This window comes from Protopterus annectens, chromosome 11.part0, assembly GCF_019279795.1.
Source record: "Protopterus annectens isolate FY-2018-M chromosome 11.part0, PAN1.0, whole genome shotgun sequence".
Lineage (NCBI taxonomy): Eukaryota > Metazoa > Chordata > Ceratodontiformes > Protopteridae > Protopterus > Protopterus annectens.
The window spans coordinates 311,526,795-311,547,232 of record NC_056745.1 but is presented as its reverse complement, the minus strand read 5'-3'; the positions used below and the strand labels follow the sequence as shown (position 1 = coordinate 311,547,232).

General features: G+C 41.5%; 1 protein-coding gene across 1 annotated transcript in view; it reads right to left on the bottom strand.

The window, feature by feature from the left end:
- Positions 1 to 20,438, bottom strand: part of NEDD1 (NEDD1 gamma-tubulin ring complex targeting factor) — a 955,822-nt gene that overhangs the window by 198,301 nt on the left and 737,083 nt on the right. Inside the window, exon 13 of the mRNA XM_044087817.1 lies at positions 5,531 to 5,687. Coding sequence (XP_043943752.1) covers positions 5,531 to 5,687 — 157 coding nt within the window. The remainder of the gene's footprint in view (positions 1 to 5,530; positions 5,688 to 20,438) is intronic.

Sequence of the window (20,438 nt, the reverse complement as noted above, 5' to 3'; positions counted from 1 at the left end):
AAATGCTGTGTTACCACGGTACCACCATACATTTTACTGCCAAAGTCCCTGTGCAAAAAAGAGTCAGAACAACATACCACTATGCCAAATCAGCTGTTTTGTGAACGAGAGGAAGACTGAAACTTAAATGGCTATCATTTAATGAATTCAGTTCTCACCATAGCTGTCAACCTCTTAGCACAAAACACCTGGACAAACCCAGTAATGAGGGAATACAGCCCTCAAACATATTCAGTGAATTCAGTTCTTGCCATAGCTGTCAACCTTAGCACAAAAAACCTGGACAAAGCCACTAACAGGGTATTACAGTCCCAAAAATAAGGAAACATTTCAAATAGTCACCTTATAAACTTAAAAAATTGCTATAATAAAAGGTTGTGTTACTATATATTTATTGCTAGAATAAAAAGTTGTTTTACTATATTTTCTGAAGACTATGAAGTCTGAAATTCAAATGCCTGTCAATTTTACTTGTGATGGAACAAAAACAATTTTCAGCAGAGGCCCAGGGAGAAATCCTGTAGACACGTCTTTGTAAAATGGCAGGACACCAGAGCAAATCCACACAAACACAGAGATAAGATGCAGACTCCACAAAGAAGGCACCCCAGCCAAGAATCAAACCACAAATCCCTATAGCGGTGACTCTGAGGCAACAATACTGCCACTGCACCATCAAATATGTAAGAAATTAAACATTCAGAAACCTGACGTCTGAAATTCAAATGCCTGTCAATTTTATTTAACATTTGTTAATCAGGACAGTCTGACTTGGAACAAAAAAACAATTTTCAGCAGAGGCCCAGGAAGAAATAATGCAGACATGTCTTTGTAACATGGGAGGACACAAACGCAAACCCACACAAACACAGGAAGAAGATACAGACCCCACAAAGAAGGAACCCCAGCCAAGAATCAAACCTGAGAACCTGCAGCTGTGAGGCAACAATGCTACCAGTGCACCATCAAATAAAAGCAAACCCATACAAACACAGGGAGAATATAACAGACCCCACAAAGAAGGAACCCCAGCCAAGAATCAAACCTGAGAACCTGCAGCTGTGAGGCAACAATGCTACCAGTGCACCATGAAATAAAAGCAAACCCATACAAACACAGGGAGAATATAACAGACCCCACAAAGAAGGAACCCCAGCCAAGAATCAAACCTGAGAACCTGCAGCTGTGAGGCAACAATGCTACCAGTGCACCATCAAATAAAAGCAAACCCACACAAACACAGGGAGAAGATAACAGGCCCCACAAAGAAGGAACCCCAGCCAAGAATCAAACCTGAGAACCTGCAGCTGTGAGGCAACAATGCTACTACTTCACCATCAAATATCATCAAGCATTGCAACATTTACAAACCACAGATATTATGAGGAACAGATCAGATCAAATATGAGGCAAAAATCTGCAATTTTTTTACAAATGGTGGTGGGTAGGGGAACTCAAGTCTTTAACACCTGCATACAGGGTACAGGGTTCAAGCCTGAGGTATTGCCTACCACACCACCATGAGCACCTGGGGCATTTTCACACACACACACACACACACACACACACACACACACACACACACACACACACACACACACACACACACACACACACACACAAGGAAAAAGCACCATACATTGACACAGTAACACACACACCGGAGCACCATACATTGAAACAGTAACACACACACCGGAGCACCATTCATTGAAACAGTAAAAGAAAAAGCACCATACATTGAAACAAACACACTTACCTGTCCGTTCTCCATAATAACCAATGTACATTAGATCCAAACCCCTTCCCGCGCAATACTCCAAAGACTCGCGAGATTAGTTCCAAACCCTTTCCCGACTGCTGGTGTTGCAGTCCGGCCACGATGTATTATCCCAGCGTGTCTGTTCACTTTAAAGTGCACAGACGTCTCCTCGCGTTTCCCTATCAGGACTGCCGGACTGCCTTGAGCATGCGCATACAGTAGACCAGTAGTCTGGACTACTGCGCATGCGCGAAGTCCGCGAATTTTAAAACTTTTTTTTTCTATTTTTTATTTTTATTTTTAGTTCTTTTTGTTTTGAGGGGGCTGCAGTCAGGCAGTCCAATAGCATGGGCCACCCCTGGGCATCAGTATGAAACAAACATGCTAAAGTGCCAAAGAGATAAGCAACCACAACTGCCTCAAAGAAACTGTATCAGTCAAGAACTGCAAGATACTCCTCAGGTCATATCTTCAGGTAAAGCTGTACTGCAGCAGAATCACCCCAAGAGGTAGTCATGGTTTAATATATATCACTATAGTTGTATATTTTGAAGTCTTTCAAAGAGTTGTAGACAATATTACAAACTGGTGACCTGGAGTCTACCAGTTCCTACCCCTCAACTCTCTCCCCCTCTCCTTGTGAATGTAGGTTATAGGGGCATAATTGGTGGTTTAAAAAGTTTTTTAAGGTAAAGAGTCAAAAGTTTAATAAGTTATTAAGCATTTTTACATATGGTATCTTTAAGGAGAAAAGGTTAATTATGACCTAGCCTTGTTTTTTAACTGAGTCAGTCATGTGACTTTTTAATTGTATTTAAGCTGGCTTTTTGTCATTTTGTGTTATTCCGAAGAAGTCCATGTACTTCTTGGATGAAAGTGATAAATGACAAACAGTGTGTGTGTTACAGGTGCTTTGGGTACTTTCTTTTTTTATTTTTACTAACTCAAAAGCTGCATTTAGCAAAACGTACTTTGAATATATATGCAAGAGATTTTACTTGATGCAAAAAGTCTGTGCCACATTTAGTACAAACTTATCTCAAGTAATGTAAGTTTAGTGATACATATATACCTGCACATACACGTGAACGTAACCTCGAAAAAGGGCACAGCAAAATTAATTTAAAATGGGTGGCGAAAGCCAAACATACTCTGGCTAGGCTTATAAATGCCCTAGGGCAGATAGCCTAGTATGAACCTATGAACTTAAGAGGATGCTTTACTTTAAAGTTAACACGGTAATTACACAAAGCTACATTTCTTTTCAGGTTGTACACTTTCTTCTAGTAGTCAACCTAATTAAAGACATCATGGAGGTTAAGACACACCCCAGGTCTCTCTCTTTCTCTATACTCACCATCCTGACAAGCACACAGGCATCACAGTACATCCTACTCAATGTTTGGTAGATGATGACTCTCAAAAGTTATCATTAGTATTGCAGGTGATTATCATATACTTTTACATATGGGATACTGCAGTTACTACCTAGATGAGACAAACCAAAGGGAGACAATTTAAAGCCTTTTTGCTTTCTGGAAACAAAAACAACATAAGAAAGTAAATGGAATGTGGTTTTCACCCATATATGCGGAAAAGTAATGATTTATGATACTGACTGGTAATCATTTTTCTGGTTAGTGATACATCAAGAAAGAGGCTAGAATGTTTTTCATTTATTCACAGCAACTCTATTTTCTAATAACGGAACAAATAATTAGATGAATATCCTTGGAATCTTAGTAGCGAACACAGGCGAAATGGAATGCTGTACAAGCAATGTAAGCAACAAAGGCAAAAGCTAATAAAGTAACAATTAGTAATGCATCTAATTTATGAGCATCTGGTAACAGTGAAGGTACACTACAAAGGCAATTTACTTTCCCGGGAAAACCTGGAACATTACAGTGCAAACAGCAAAGTTAATTGCTACAATTTGAACTGACAGCCACATGACAGAAAAGGAGACAAAAGACAGTCAAACTTGAACTGTAAGCCATTTCAGATGTATCTTCCAACAGTGACAGAAGCACTTGTTGAATGTCATTAACAAGTAAGGAACTCGTATACTCATGGAAAAGAATGTGCATGTTAAATGGGAAACTGTCTTGTTTATTCACATCTATCAAAATGTCTTAACTGATCACTTTACTCATATTTACCACAAGATTTGAGTTCTAAATACAACCTGACGGTGACTAAAAGGCACTTCAATAAAATGTAATTGCAGAATACATTTCTGCTAAAATGACTTTGCTGAAATCTATCACTTTCCTCTGTAAATGGAAACATCCCAACTCAGAAAAGCATACTTATTTAATTTTTGCTGTTCCCTTTCTACACATTCCAACCTAACTGTTGCAAAATAATTTCTGAGCATGTGAGACTTGTGGTTAAAATCTGACTTCTGCAACCATCATGCACTGAAACAACTGTATTCAATAAACGCATTTTTTACCATTTTCCATCCAAAATATCAGACAACTTTTGACTCAGGCAATCATATTTCATTTACTGACTGATTGCTTAAATGTATGCTAGACAAACACTTGGTGTCATATATATATATATATATATATATATCTATCATAATAATGGTCTTTCGGCTTTTTCCCAGTTAGGGGTCGCCACAGCGGAACACCGGTCCGCTAATGATTGGCAGTAGGTTTTTACGGTGCCGAGTTGCCAGCCCGACGCCCAACCTTCAAAGAAGGCACACCCATTCACGCACGCACTTACCTGCATGTCTTTCTAACATCACTCGAGCACGGGGAGGACATGCAGACTCCACACAGATGGAGCTCCAGCTGAGAATCGAACAGGAGGACCCACTTGCTGTGAGGCGACAACGCTAACAGCTGTACCACCGCGGCTATATATATATATATATATATATATATATATATATATATATATATATATACACACACACACACACACACACACACACACATATACACACGGGCTATATATATATATATATATATATACATACATACATACACACATATACACACACACACACACACACACATATACATATATATATATATATATATATATATATATATATATATATATATATATATATATAAAACATCAAATTAACCAAGGAATTCAATGTATGCCCAGCTCTGTGGCACAGAGGGATAAAGTGCTGACTGTTTCCCACACAACCAGAGTTCGAATAATTGTTCAGGTGCTTCAGGACCTAGAAAGGGGAGCATAGGAGCAAGCATGGAATGTTGGCTCACCTATCATGGGAGAAGAGTGGCAGTCTAACTAACTACTCTGCAGACACTTACTGCAAAAAGGGTGTCCTGCAGGTAAAAGCTGGGACATACACTGGTAGCTTTTGTGCATTTGCAGAAAAATGCATGCCCTCAGGTGTAGCAATGCAAATCCTTGCATGTGAGTGTGCACATGGCGGCCAAGGGGAGGGATTACAGCCATATAATGCAAGAAGATGGATGCCTGCTTGAATGAGTGCCTATTGCAACTGGCAATCATCCCACCAGGAAAGAGTAGTCCTACCTGATTGCCATAGAATTGAAGCTGGCAGTTACGGTCAGGAAAAAAAAGACTTAATTCAGTGCAAAAAATCCAGTCTTACAACCAGACTTCTCTATAGACAACAGGATTCTGCACATAGACAAATAGTACAAGATGAAAAAGAAAAGTTGAAAGGCAACACACTGCAAATGTGTGACAACACTCAAATAACCAGTTTGTCACAGCAACATCCTGAGTAAAAAGCTCATCACATACCTGAAATCTTCTAGTGTATCCTGTATCATGTTTTTAATAAAATGCAGTTGCACTGATGACAATGGAGCACCACTCCCATCATTTCCAATGGTATCAGCAATTTTTTCGGACAACGAACTAGCAACTCCAGCAGCAATTGAAGCAGCTGTCCTGGGATCTGCAAAATAAAGGTAGTGATTTGAAAGAAATGCAGTGACTGCTGTACAACTATAAGTTATTTTTTAATACTACTACAGCCAGTGAATGTGTTAGATTTCAGTTTCATATCATGACTGGAATACAGTGGTCTGCTAATTTTAACTCTATGATCACAATCTCTACATAGCTAGTCCTCCCCTCACCTTCAGTAAACACAAACTAGCAATATAGACTGTCTATTTTAGTGCTTTACACAGATATTTTTTTCTGCAGGCACAAAAGAGAAGGAACCATGCTATTACACTCTGAATCAAAAATATGCAAAAGTGTTAATTGTCTTTAATTTTAAAATGTGGACTAAAACTTTACAGACTAGTGCTCCACAAACTGCAACAATACACTGTCGGTTTTCTTTGTGGAGTTCAAAAATGTTCCAATTTGAGGTCATTAAATTCATTTATCTGTGAAAAGCTGACCAACCCTCCATATCCACAACAGAAAGTGTGAGAAAGATACAGGTAGGAATTATAACAGTAATTAAAAATGCAACACACTGATTGTTACAGTCACTAATGGATAAAGCCCACTTACAAAAGTAAAGCAGGGAGAAAATGAATATTTACAAATTATTACTTATTTTACTGACTGTTAAATCAGGTTATTACTTATTTTAATGACTGTTAATCAGGTAAGTAGGCCAGTCCTATGGACTCTTTTCAGCTAGGATCCAGGTCATAAGGCACAGAAAATTAGTACACACAAGAATAGTTTAAAACCTGATAGCATGACAACAGGTAGTACAAGAAACACACACACAGCAACAGGCAATGCATTTAAGTAACAGATGACAAAGAAAATCAATGGCTCTGGTAAATCCACCTCACATCTAGTAACCCTATATACACCAAATGTGAGTTACAGGATGAAAAAGTATATAAATCACAGCAGAGATGTGAGGAGATAACTGCCCCCAGTGTGAAAATACCAGACTGCCTTCACTTCCTTGCTATTTCAGAAAAATGGCAAATAAAAACTGTTAAACTTAGATGTCTAAGCAAAACAAACAATCCAAAACTTCAGATGTTAAATCTTTTTCTATGAAGGCACTGAAGAAGTAAACTCGAGCAGTCTTGGTCACCTGAATAACTCAGCTTTTATTTATGAGTTATTCCAGTGATTAAGTCGCTCGAGTTTATGTTTTGGACTGCTTATTACTGTTGCTTTTAGTACTAAAAACAATGGGTTTTATTTTCAGTTTTTCTCATGTAACAAAGAAGTGAAGGCAGTCTGCTATTTTCATGCTAGTGACATGGTTTATGTCTAAATAACAGCAGATAATGAACCATAAGGTTTTACCATATAACTGCGAATGTAAAGTTTGATGCATGAGGTTCAGTTCATATTCATTTCATCCATTATACCTATAACAGTGAGATCTGTACCAATCTACAAGTTACTCCCCCCTCAACCTTATTTTTTTCCCTAGCTGTTTTTTTTTTTTTGTTCAATGCCTGGCGAATGTCAAACCTCACCAAATGGAACTCTGCCTGCTTGTTCCTCCATGTTAGGGACTCGTGGTAGTAAAGACTCACCAAGAGGGGCCATAATATAAAGTAGCTATGAGGATTGCTTGTGCTCTTGTTAGCATCCTACCAAAGACGGCATTTTTATAGCCTAACCCCACCCCATGAGTATGAGAAGATAATCTCATCAGCACAGGGACCCACAATGCCTTCCGCATGAATACACACTCCCACACTCACTCTAATGAAGGCTGTGAACAACTGGTGTCTTGATGAATTAGACTACCACCCTCCAAGCCGCACACTGCAATACTGTCCCTCCTCCAAGAGATGACTGCATCCTTCCTGCTCCATCCCACTACTGTTAAACTGCTACATCTAACAACTCCATCAAACGCCTGTGCTGCTGACTGAATTCTTTGTCATTTCTCTAGTCAATGCTTTCTTTCTAACTCCACTAAAGCTGGAAGAACTCCCTCAACTGTAATTAAAAACTGACAAATTTAGATTTTGTTCACTTTTGATATGTACTGGACATTTATTCTAACAAGCTGGTGCCACCTTCCTAAAGTGTTACTCTCCTACTGACAAGTAAAATGATGTTAGAGTTCCTTGGACAGTACATTTCAAATAATGATAACCTACCACCTCCCCCTCAGTGTAGGACAGTTCTCTAAATGTGACAACCTTAAGATTTTTGTTTAACAGCAAGGTGTATCTACCTGTAATAGGTAGCCAGACAGTCCTTTATAGAGACAGCTGTGTTCCCTCATATCAGACAGTGAAATGGACAGACACATTTTATTTACAGCTGTACAAAGCATATGGATATTATGGCTGGAATTCATTACCAGCAAACATACTGAACATTTCAATCTAAGGATTAGGACATTAACAGAAACAGCACCTCTAGTGTGTGATGCAAGACAGCTGGATAATTTTGTAGCACACTTTTAAATGCTTTAGTACTTTATCGACCAGTAGTACAGTTATGTAAAATCTTACCACAATGGTAGATGTTCTTCCCTTCACTGTTGCAGTATTTTTTTAGCTAAGGGATCTTCTGCCAAGGAAAGCCCAACTTCAGGTCAGTATACCAAAGCCTTTTAGTTGTTACAGGCATCGTATGTCACATGTATGCTTCCCGTGTAAAGTGTATGGCATAAAGGTGACATATGGATTGCACACACTCAGAGGTGAAAAGCACCATGAGGAACAGAAAGCCCTTAGGGACAAGGAGAACATGTGCATACAGAACGACAAAAGGAAGATGCTGATGAGCCCCTCGGCCAGAAAGGCAAGAAAAGGACAGGGCAAGAGTTTTGAACACAGGGGGTAGGAGGGAGGGAGTGAATACTGAAGACAAAGACATCTACTGCCAAGGTAACATTACTATGTTCCTTCCAGATCACTGTTGCAGTATTCTTTACCTAAAGGAGAGTACAAGAGCTCAAGAAGAAGACTGGAAAGAGGAAGGCAGAGAACAGCCCTCTAAAAATCCATGCAGGATAGCCCTGGCAAAGCATGCCCTGGCCCTGGAAGTAACATCCAACTTGTAATGATTAGTGAAAGTATGAACAGAGGACCAAGTCGCAGCTTCAACAATGGAATTGCTATCCAGACCCCTTGTAAAAAGCACCAGAGGAGCCAACTGCCTGAGTAGAATAAAAAGTTATGCACTCACCATAATGTTCCATCTGTGTTGTCCATTTTCCTTACCCTTGCCAAAACCACCCACAGTCCACTCCAGCAGGTCTATGGCAACTTCATCAGCCTTTTTGCCCAGAATTTCCTTGGATATTTTTGCAACTGCAACTTTGGCTAATCCTCATACTTTTACTGCTCCTTACAAACTGGATCTGGTCTCGAGGGGAAGAGCAGCCTTTGGCTTAGCAGTGCTCTGCAATACCCTTTCCTTGGAGCCCTCTGGAATTTAGGTAGCTGAGGACTCTGTCCCAACAGCTGAGGAATGAATAAAATCGGACATCAGATTAAAAAGTTATGTACTTACCATAACGTTCCATTTGTGTTGTCCACTTTCATTCTTTCTCAACCTCCCACCCACCTACCCCCTCCTTTCTTTCCATCTCTGGGAGAGATTGATGAGTTTTGGAGAAACCTCTCTTCCAGTTTGAGCTCCATCATCTATTCTTTTACTATTTCGCTCTGCTCTGTTAGTCTTATGGGCAGCAAACAAATCTAAGGTGTGTTAGGTTGGTTGGGCTTTATGGGTAAAGGAAAGAGCTTGACAGTTCAAGATTCTGTGACTTGGAAGAAGTGCCAGAATCAGACCTGAGGGTAGGATCCATACTCAACAGTTGAGAAATTAATGAAACTTGACTACATCAAATTGAGCCTTAAATGAGGAAAGACACTTTTCCATGAAAAGAACACTAAAAAGAAATGGCCTTAGAAATCCAGGAGAGATGGTTTGCTTGGAAACAGCCAAACCCAAAGTCCTGGGATGAAAGGAAACAAAAAGCCATTCAGATTTGCAAATAACTTTTGTTTTAACCAAATAATAACCAAGCTGTCTACATAAATCCAAGGTATGAAGAGCCTTCTCAATGGCAGACTGCAGAGAAGGAAAAAAAGGAAGGAAGATGAACAGACTGATTACTGGACAACTCATTGACCACCTTGGGCATTAAAGAAGGATTAGTATGAAGAGACACTGTGCAAAACTAAAAAAAGAGTAACAGCCATGAGACCCTGAAGTTCATACTGCTAATTTCTTCCAAGTTTAATGTTGTAAGGAAGCTGAAAAATTAGGCTCAAAAGGAGCCCAAGTCAATTTTTCAAATACAAAACTGAGGTCCCAAGAAGCTGGAATAGGCTTCTTGGAAGGCGTAATATGAAAGACAACTCTAAGAAATTGCTTGATCTCAAATCTAGAGGCCAGAGGAGTCAAGGGCAGACAAGCAGAAATTGCTGACAGGTGTGCTTGAATTGAAGAGTATGCAAACTCAGCATGGATCAGATCACATAAATAAGAGGGAACCAGAGGAACCTCCACTGACAGGGGTTTCCTAATGGCGAAGAGGCAATAGACAGAAAATCGCCTCCATCTAGACATATATGATTTCCTGGTAGTGGGTTTCCTGGCCTCCTGCAGAACTCAAAGCATGTCCTCAGAAATGAGATGCCTGAAAGGGATCAAAACTCTTATCACTCACAGAGTCAGCTGAACAGTGGACAAGTGAGTATGGATAAGAGTTCTCTGGTCTTGTGTAAAAAGATCCACCTGGTGAGGTAACTTGCAGTGACTGCCCCTGGCAAAGTGAGACAGCAGGGTGAACCAATGCTGTCTGAGCCAAAAGGGAGTCATTAGCAAAATTTTTGGCGAGTCCTGCCTGAACTTGTACAAGATTAGTGTTAACAAAGGAAGGGGAGGGAAGGTGTACAGAAACATTCCTTCCAAGGAAAAGGCAGGGCATCCACATTCCAAGCCAGAGGACTTGGGACTCTGAAAAAGAATTGAGGAAGTTGTCTGTTCAGAGTGGATGTAAAACGATCTACCAGAGGAATACCCTCTTGATGGGCAATGTCCAGGAACACATCTCTGGGAAGCATCCATTCATGAGGTTGTGTGCTGGACCTACTAAAGGAGTCTGCCACTACATTGTGTTCAGAGGGAATGTAAACTGCCTGACAAGTCACTTGATACTGGATAGCTAGATCCCAGACCTGAACAGCTAGTCTACAAACAAAATAGGACCATGTAACTCCCTTGATTGTTGACATACCACATCACTGTGGTATTCTTTGTGAAAACTTTGAGGGGGCCTGGGATGAAAGAGGGGAAAGAAAAGCCTGAAGAGCCAGAACCCTCATCTCCTTTACACTGATGTGGTTTGACCTCTGATGAGGAGGCCAGAGACCCAGAGCTTTGAGTGGGCCACAGGAGGCATCCCACCCCCATCTGAGGCATCTGTAAAGAGCTCCTGAATTGGAAATGGAACTTGAAAAGTAAGCCCCAGGTTGAGTGAAATTTGATGACTCCACCACTGAAGCTTGAGACAGGGAAGGAAAGGTACCAGAAAGTCTAGGGGGTGGCAATGTTGAAGTCACACTGACTTAAGGTACCACTGAGGCCTCTTTATATGGAGGCATGGCAAGAGGGAAAATGGCAATGGCGGAAGCTATGAACCAAAGTACCCTGAGAAATTCCCTGACTGTGACAGACACCAGAGAAGGAAGGGACTAGAAAAAGGCAATTAGAGACAGACCCTTGGGGAAAGGCAGATATAGCCATGGGAGCTATCTGAAGTCTGCAGCTGAGGAAAATCTGATCTTGGGAAGGCTTCAGAACCGATTTCTGAAAGTTTATGGTGAACCCCTGAGATCCTGAAGCAGAGTGTTATGGGAAGGAGCTTGAATAAGCAGATCGTCTAGGTAAGGAAAGATCTAAACTAGTCGCTTCCTGCAAAAGCAATGACGGGAGCGAGGCATTCGGTGAACACTTTGGATGCAGTAGAGAGGCCAAAAGGGAAAGCACAGAACTGAAAATGCAAGGAAGAAACAGAAAAATGTATAAATTTCCCGGAGAAGAGAATGGATGGGGATGTGAAAGTATCATATTTGAGATCCAAAGATACCAGTCAGACCTGGGGTAAAAAGAAGAAAAAAAATATTTGCAGAGACAACAGCCAAAAGGAAAGAATCTTGAAAAAGGTATTCAGTCAGGAAAGACTCAGAATTAGTCTAAGTGCCCTCCTTTCATGATGACCAGAAACATTTGGGAGCAAAACGGCTTCCATACCTAACAGGAGGTCCATGTCTACAACCCTTCTTGCCCTTAGGAGGCGAGCCAGATTGCCTAAAAAAGAACATTTCTCCTCAGGTGGTCTCTGAAAATAGTCTCTGCCTTAGTCAGACTTTCCCAGTCAACAAACATTAAATAAATAAACAAAATAAATTTGTTGGAAAGAACTGATTGTCAAGGCTGCCTTGTTGAAAGCTAGCATTCGAGGCAGGGCACCTGGAAGGGGATTTCGGGAAGACAAGTGCTGCACCTTAGCCTAGTCATAGGTTGGAAGGGGGGTTTATCCTTTTTTGGGAATGGAACTCCTCTCATTAGGTTTGGCAGAGATCTCATCCTGCTATTTAATTTTGGAGCCTTGCTTATTGTTTGGCTTAGAAACTTAGGAATATGGAATATTTTCAACACCCCTTGCATCAGTTTACCTTTGTCATTCCAGTGTTTAAGGATCTGATCATATGCTGACACACAATCAGATTCAAGTGGAGCATTCAAAAATCTCATTTTGGAACTCACTAGAAAAGTTTTGTCTGTGCAACCAAGCATACCTCCTTCTCACCACGGACGTCACTGCATTTCTAGAAACAGTATTAGCCCCCTTCCAATGCATTCCTTAGACACTGGAAATAATATCTTTAACACAGATGTTTTGCTCTGCAGATAACAAATGCAGCAAATTAGTCTAAACTACACATACACCTCTACATAAACATCCACATAAAACACTGGTGGTTAAACACCTTAAAAGCTACAGTGCTGGACTGTGCCAGCTTCTTTCCCCTGAGATACTAGCCACCTCCCTAGCTTATTAGGAGGGATTGGGTTTGATAACGACAAAAGTCCTTTTATTGGAAAAGGGGGCGGGGTGGAGTGGGGTGCTTGGAGACCAGGCATAGTCGAGCACACCATGAATTTCCTAAAACACTTTTTGAAGCGCAGATTCATTCAATCAAAAGAAGAAAATTGCAAGCTTTCTTAAAAACATTCTACAAGGCTAGGATCAATGTAGGAGGGTCGTCACATCAGGGAACTCATCCTCCAAAAGATCATACACCCTTCTGATCGAGCACATCCAATGATTCCTCCCAGATGAATGCATCCTTAAAGCTACTCAGCATTTAGAAAAAGAAAATATCTGTTTGGGTTTCTGAACCTGCTTCTCCTCAGGGGAAATTGATCATTACTCTGAAATTTCCAAAAATTCGGATTTAGATTCTGCGTCCTTAACTTCTTCTGCACCTAAACAGTTTTGTTCCCCCAAGCCTGACCCAGGCACTGGTACTCTGGAGGATGTGTCTGACTCTCGTGTCATACACAGTTGTAGTACAAACATCAGATCAGGGGACCATGAGACAAAAGAAGGCAAGTGGTTCAATAGCCTGCCTAAGGCTGCTGTGGAGTCACAAGTCATAGGCTTAGGCATATTTCATGAATTATTTCAGATTTTTAAGTGCACAAGGGGGTACAAGGTGGTGGTGGAGCATTTCATCACAGTCCATCAAGTCAGGACAAAAACAACTAGCAAGATCAATACCAAATACTTGCTATATGGTCAGCCCAGTAAAAAAATTGGACAAATCCCATTATAGGGGTTACTTTTCTAAAGAGTGCACTTAATAAAATTAGTTTTTATAACACAGTACCAAGCACAAAATACATGCACGAAAGTCACAATGAAAAGATAAAAGCCTAAAACATTAGACAAGAAATAAATCATAAAATGATAAAACTGTCACAAATGTTTAACATACAAAATGGAGCCAACACTGTGATTCAAAAGGAAAAAATCATTTTAAATGCTGTAATCCTGCTCAATCACCTCAAATAATCGTAGCTCCATAGAAAAAAGCAGTATTAGCAAGTTTTCCTGTCAAAACTTCCAAATGAAGCATTTTACCAAGAGCACAGAACTTACTATGCTAGTCAAAGTAAAAACAGAAGCATATACAATAGTTTTAATCAGAATATTCTATTTAAGCACTGACAGAAAAAGCAGAGGTAGGAAATAAAAAAACAAAAGGGCTCCCTGTCTGAGCTCATGAGCTATAGATATCTCGGCAAAAGAAGCAGTCTTCTAAGAGAGCCTTCTCTTACTATGGCATAAGAAAACTGAAAGTGTCCTGTCTATGGGTCTGGAAGGCAGTCCCTGTGCTGACAGACGATTGGTCCACCACATCCACAGACAGGCAGTGGGAGGAGCTTTGGTAGACTGCCAGACAGAGAGGGAAGCAGGGCATTACTATCCATATGCCAGTAAGGCAGTGAGTTTGTTGACATACTGAGATCCACTTAAATGCAGGCTCACAGCACAGACAAAGCCCAACCTGACACTCAGTGGGTATAAGACAGAGTAAGGTTACAGCTAACTGCAAGACACACACGCATCCAGACACATTCCCAAATGTAAGATACTTTAAATTCAGTAGCTGCTTTTCTTGAGTGTCTTAATGGTCACTGGTAAGATGCGTGTTTGAGTTTCAGCTGGCACCTAACATGATTACAGCTGGACATGACGTTGAGAGGTAGGTTATTTTCACTTGGGTATGTTAACTTTGTGGATTAGCTGGTAGAGCAACATTTTAAGGTCAAGACCAAGGCCACAGGGCAAATAAACTTCCAGACATATAGGACAAAAAACAATGTGAATTCAGAAACATTCAGAGAAACAGTACATATATGAAGTACAGACATAATACAAGTCTAGTTTTATGCACTGTGTACTGTATCTATCTATATCTATATATGTCTATATAAAACAAAGACGCTACTTTTAATGAGTCATGCAAATAACTTACTAAAGTCAGTGCTTTCTGCACCTGATCATCTAACCTCATACAGTGGGGGATAGGGCCTCCCATAAAAGTTATTCAGAAATCAAGAGAGCGAAGTAGACAATTTATGAACATTACAAACAGAATATAGCCCAAAATGACCTTTGTCAGATTCCAGATTATAGCTTATTTACAGGATACTATTCAAACAATTGCAAAGACATTCACCAAATCCATACCTTCTAAGCCTTTCACACTACCACACTGTAGCTGAATTTATCAAAGTTTCATTCTAAGTGAACAGATACAGCTGTGGTAAGGCTAACCTTTTTCCATGTTTTTGAAAATAGTGTCTGCAACACTGTACGTCATTATGGCACTACACACAATTTCTGAATCCAAGATATGTAACAGTAGTCCCTACTTCGAACAGTAAAGTAGAACCTGTCTATAAACCATTTTTCCATAATGTGATATGGAGGCTCATTGCACATTACTTCATATGCACAGTTATGATATGCAATACCGTCCAGTTACTGCAAAGCTGAAACAAAATTTACTTAAAATGTGAGCATTTATCAACATTTATTGTAACTACTACTTTTATAATGTGTAACTTACAATGTGCTGAGTTAGTATCAGTACACTGTTAGCACCTGTTAACTGTCTTTTCTTGAAACACTCAGCTTCGAGGTAGAAAAGTACAGTTTTGTACCTACCATAAATGTAGATGTTCGAGTGCTAATACACCTGCAGTCATAACAGATGGGTTATCCTGCCGTCAGGCGGTCCCTCGGTCGGCCGAATTCCAAAGTCTAGGTCCGGCGTTGGTTGTCGTCGCTTCTTCCCTGGCGTCAGTGCGGCAGGGGTATAAAAGAACCAGCCGACGCCATTTTCTTCAGTTTTTCTTGCCCCAGATGTCAGGTGCCCCCAGAAGGAAGGCAAAACATAAACTCATGTAATAATGCAATGTAATATAATCAAAAAACAGTAGTTTGCAAGCAAATACACCATAAAGAATACCCCAATCAGGTTGTACGAGGAGGTGTTTGCCATAAGGCCTGTCCCAAGAGTGGATGGAGGGAGGGAAACCTGGACTGCAGCTGTATTAGCACTCGAACATCTACATTTATGGTAGGTACAAAACTGTACTATGTTCATCGTGCATACAGCTGCAGTCATAACAGATGGGTATAATCCCAAAGCTAAAAAGGGGTGGCAGGCACTAAGTGGAACTAGGAGGAGCAAGGATGCCCTGCAAGACTGCTGTGGCAAAGCCCGCTCTAGATTTAGAGTATAGTGGAAGGTGATAGTGCTTGGAGAAAGTGTGCACAGAACTCCAAGTGGCTGCTTCCAAAATATCCTTGGTAGGAACCCCCCTGAGGAAAGCTGCAGAGGTAGCTGTGGCCCTTGTGGAGTGAGATCTGATGCTTGTAGGTACAGTTTTTCCATGAAATGAGTAACAAAAGCGTATGCAGTGGGCTATCAATTTTGAGATGGTCTGTTTGGAAATAGCCTTTCCTTGAGCACCTGTAGCACAGGACACACAGAGTTGCTCTGATTTTCTGAATGGCTTTGTCCTGTCCAAATAATAACGAAGTTGTCTGTGAATGTGCAAGGAATGTAGTAGTCTTTCCCCTTTGTTTTGTGGGTTAGGATAAAAGGTAGGTAAGTGTATAGTCTGATTCAAGGCAACACTGGATACTACCTTTGGCATAAAGGAAGGGTTGGTTCGTAAGGAAACTCTGTCCTGATGGAAAATGATGAAAGGTTGCACCGCCATGAGGGCTTGTAGTTCCGAAACCCTGCGTGCTGAGGTGATAGCCAGAAGGAAAGCTGTTTTCCATGACAAATATTGTAGTTCTGTTGAGGCAGCTGGCTCAAATGGAGGCAGAGTCAGTTTTTCTAAAAGTTGAGGTCCCAAGCAGGTACTGGTGGTTTCCTTGGGGGTTTTATATTCTTAACCCCTCTGAGGAACTGTCTTAAGAGAGGATGAGAGAATAAAGGAGGATCAGTGTTGTATTGTGCAGAAATGGCTGAAGCATGGATTTTGATGGAGGAGAAGGAAAGTCCACTGTTAAACATCTCAGCTAGGTACTGTAATATTTGAGGTAAATTTAGAACCCAAGGATTCTGGCCCTTTTTCTGATTCCAGGCACAAAACCGTTTCCATTTGGCGGAGGAGGCTTTTCTAGTTGAAGGTCTTCTGGCTTCCAAGATGACATCCTGCACCTCCTTGGAGAGGAGGGTCTGTTGGAAAATCAAGGAATCCTCCATGCGGCTAGATTGAGGGTTTTTAGCTGACTGTGAAGAGTTTTGAAGTTGTGTTGGGTCAACAGAAGAGGCACTAGAGGCAGGATCCATGGAGGGGAATGCGTCAGGCTCTTCAGGAGTGGATACCAGTGTTGTCTTGGCCAGTCTGGAGCAATGAGAATCATCTTTGGCCTCTCTGCTCTGGCTTTTAATAGAACTTTGGGCAGCAGAGGAAGAGGTGGAAAGGCATAGACTGTCATTGTTGTCCAATTGAAAGAAAGTGCGTCCACTTTCCAGGACTGTGGATGATAGGTCCTTGAGCAAAATTTTTTCAGTTGGTAATTTTTGTGGGTAGCAAAGAGGTCTATGTCTGGCCGTCCCCATGCCTGAATTATCTTTGCGAAAACTTGAGGATGCAACTTCCATTCGTGTGGATCTGTCATATTTCTGCTTAGGTTGTCTGCCAGCGGGTTCTCCTTCCCTAGCAGGAATTGTGCTTGAAGTTGGATTTGCAATTCCAGAGCCATGTTCCAAAGGGACATGGCTAGTCTGCACAGGGGGTATGAATGAGTTCCTCCCCGTTTGTTTATGTACCACATCACTGTGGTGCTGTCTGTCCTTATCAATAGCTGGCCTGGATGCAGTAGATCTTTGAAGGCCATAATAGCATTTTGTACTGCTAGCATTTCCTTTTGATTGATGTGTAGGTGCTTCTCTTTTTGGGACCATTTGCCCTGAATGCACTGATCTGTCATGTGCGCCCCCCAGGCGTAGTCCGAGGCGTCTGTTGTGATGATTTGATTTGCTTGAGGCATGCAGAAGGGGAGACCTATGTTTCTTTGGCATGCTTGAGCCCACCACAGAAATTCCTTTTGAAGACATGGAATGAGTGGTATAATTGTTTCCAAACTGTGGCTGTGTTGAGACCATAAGTTTTTTAGGTACCATTGAAGCTTCCTCATATGCAGCTTTGCACATGGGATCAGTAGGATGCAAGATGCCATGAATCCCAGAGCCTGCAGGACTTTCCTTGCAGTCAGCCTGGTGAAGGTTGCCATTTTTCTGAAGTATTGAGATAGTTGCCCTTGCTTCTCTGGCATGAGGTAGGCCATCTGGGTGTTTGTATTCAAGCTGGCACCCAGGAAAATTATTGCTTGAGAGGGTATCAGTTTTGATTTCTTTTTGTTGACTGTGTATCCCAGAAAGTTCAACAATTTTATTACAAAGGCCAGGTGTTTCAGAAGTATGTGCTTGCTGTCCGCTTGGATCAGGCAGTCGTCCAGATATGGGTATATTTGTATCCCTTGAAGTCTGCAGAAGGCAATTACTGATGCCAGGCATTTCGTAAACACTCTGGGCGCAGTAGATAAGCCAAAGGGCAATGCAGAGAATTGATAATGGGTTGAACCTGCAAGAACTCTGAGGTATCTTCTGCAATCTTGTCTGATAGGGACATGCAGGTATGCCTCCTTGAAGTCCAATGTTACCAGCAAAGACTCCTTGCCCAGCATGGGAAGAAGCTGCTGTAATGTGAGCATCTTGAATTTTGGTACGAGTAAATATGTGTTTAGGATGGATAGGTCCAAAATAGGTCTCAAATCTTTGTCCTTCCTTGGTACCAGGAATAGTCTGGAATAAAAACCTTGACCTTGTTCTTTTGCAGGTACCTCTTGAATAGCTTTCATGTCTATGAGAGCTGAAATTTGTTTTTGTGCCTCTATCCTTTGATTTTGTGGCAGGTTTGGCATGCCTCTCGTTTTTGGAAGGGTGTGAAAGTGGAATCTGTAGACTCTGTCTATAATGTCCAGGATCCATTTGTCTTTTGTGACAATATGCCAATTTTTTGAAAATAATGCCAGTTTTCCGCCTAAAGGTGCTGCCATTAAAGCTTTGCTTGGCATGCAAAGGGGAAAGTCATTGTGTCTGCTTTCTGAATGGCTGTGATCTATCTTCTCCACCTCTTGGTGCAGGAGCTTGCCATTGTCTGGCTCTAAATGATCCTTGAGATTGCCCTCTACCCCTTGGGCGCCTGTATCTGCCTCTTTGAGGTCTGTCCGTGGCTGGAAAGGACCAATTTTTTGAAGGCCAGTTTCTGCTGAAACGTGGAGGCTGTACCTGTAGGAAATCTTTCACTGTTTGCATTGATCTTGCCTTTTCCTCCATTTTCTTTAGTACCTCCTCAGCTTTAACACCAAACAATACATCTTTTTGAAGGGGTGCATCTAGTAATTTAGCTTTGACATGATCTGGTAAGGTTTGCTCTTTGAGCCAAGCATGTCTACGTATGACAGACCCTGTAACAGCAGCTCTACATGAGGCCTCTAAAGCATCAAAACCACATTGCAAGGTATGTTTACCCACTTGTTCTGCACTATGCAACAAATCCTGTAACTCCTTTAAATCTGGTTGTTCAGGTTGTGTCATTTTGCTTTTCAACTGAGATAACAAAAACTGTTGATACTTTAACATATGGAATTGACAGTTTAATGCCCTCATGGTTAAAGTGGCCGAGGTGTATACCTGTTTCCCCCACCTTTCTAAAGCTCTGGAATCCCTCTCTGAAGGTAATGGGTTTTGGCAGTAGAGGCCTTAATTCCCTTGGGACCCTGTGAAATAGTTTCTGGGTCAGCAGCATGGCTTTTGTATAGGAATTGGTGAGAATCAGGAACCCGGTAATTCCCGTCAGGTTTAACAGGAGCTGGAGGTAAAGAATCTGGGTTGAGGCTGGCTTCTGTGTACACATCATCTAATATATCCAAAACAGGAGGGATAGCCAGAGGCCTGTGCTGAGGAAGCAAGAGAAAATCCCTGAGCCTTTTCTTGGAATCTGAGTAATCTTGGCCTTCCCAGTGAAAGTGTTCCCTCAAGGTATGTAAGGTTTCCCCAAAAGAATAGTCCTCAGGGGGGGAGACTGAGGGAATGGACTCCTCAGCATCAGAATCTTCAAAAGGGGAATATGAATATTCCTGGTCCTCAGAATGTTCTGAGGTAATAGAGGTTTGGTCTGAGGAAGGGTAGTCTTCCTCCAGTCTGGGCCTTTTGTCCGAGGGTGGTTGAGAACCCCTGATAAGAGTAATCAAATCCTCTGCCATTTTGAGCATGTGTTTTTTAGGCATGGGGCCTAGAGAGGGGCTCTGTGGAGCTTGTCTTTTAGTTTTCATGGCTGCTTTGGATTTTGTGAAAGCCTTAATGGAAAAAGAGGAAGGCCTGAAGACACCTTGAGAGGTAGCAGGTCTGTCTAAATTCTGAGTTTCCCCGCCAAGAGTGGCGTCGGTATCTGTAAGTCGGAGTGCGGGCCGAGGAGCCTGCGACCTCGGGCACAGAAGACACCGCTAAAGAAGCGTCATCAGTACTCAGGGGCTGCATAGGCACCTCGCTGAGAACCGGAGCACCTGTAGCCGGCTTTAGCGTGGTGTCGGTAGAAGTTGTGGATCTCGTATGTCGGTCCTTATCTTTGCGTC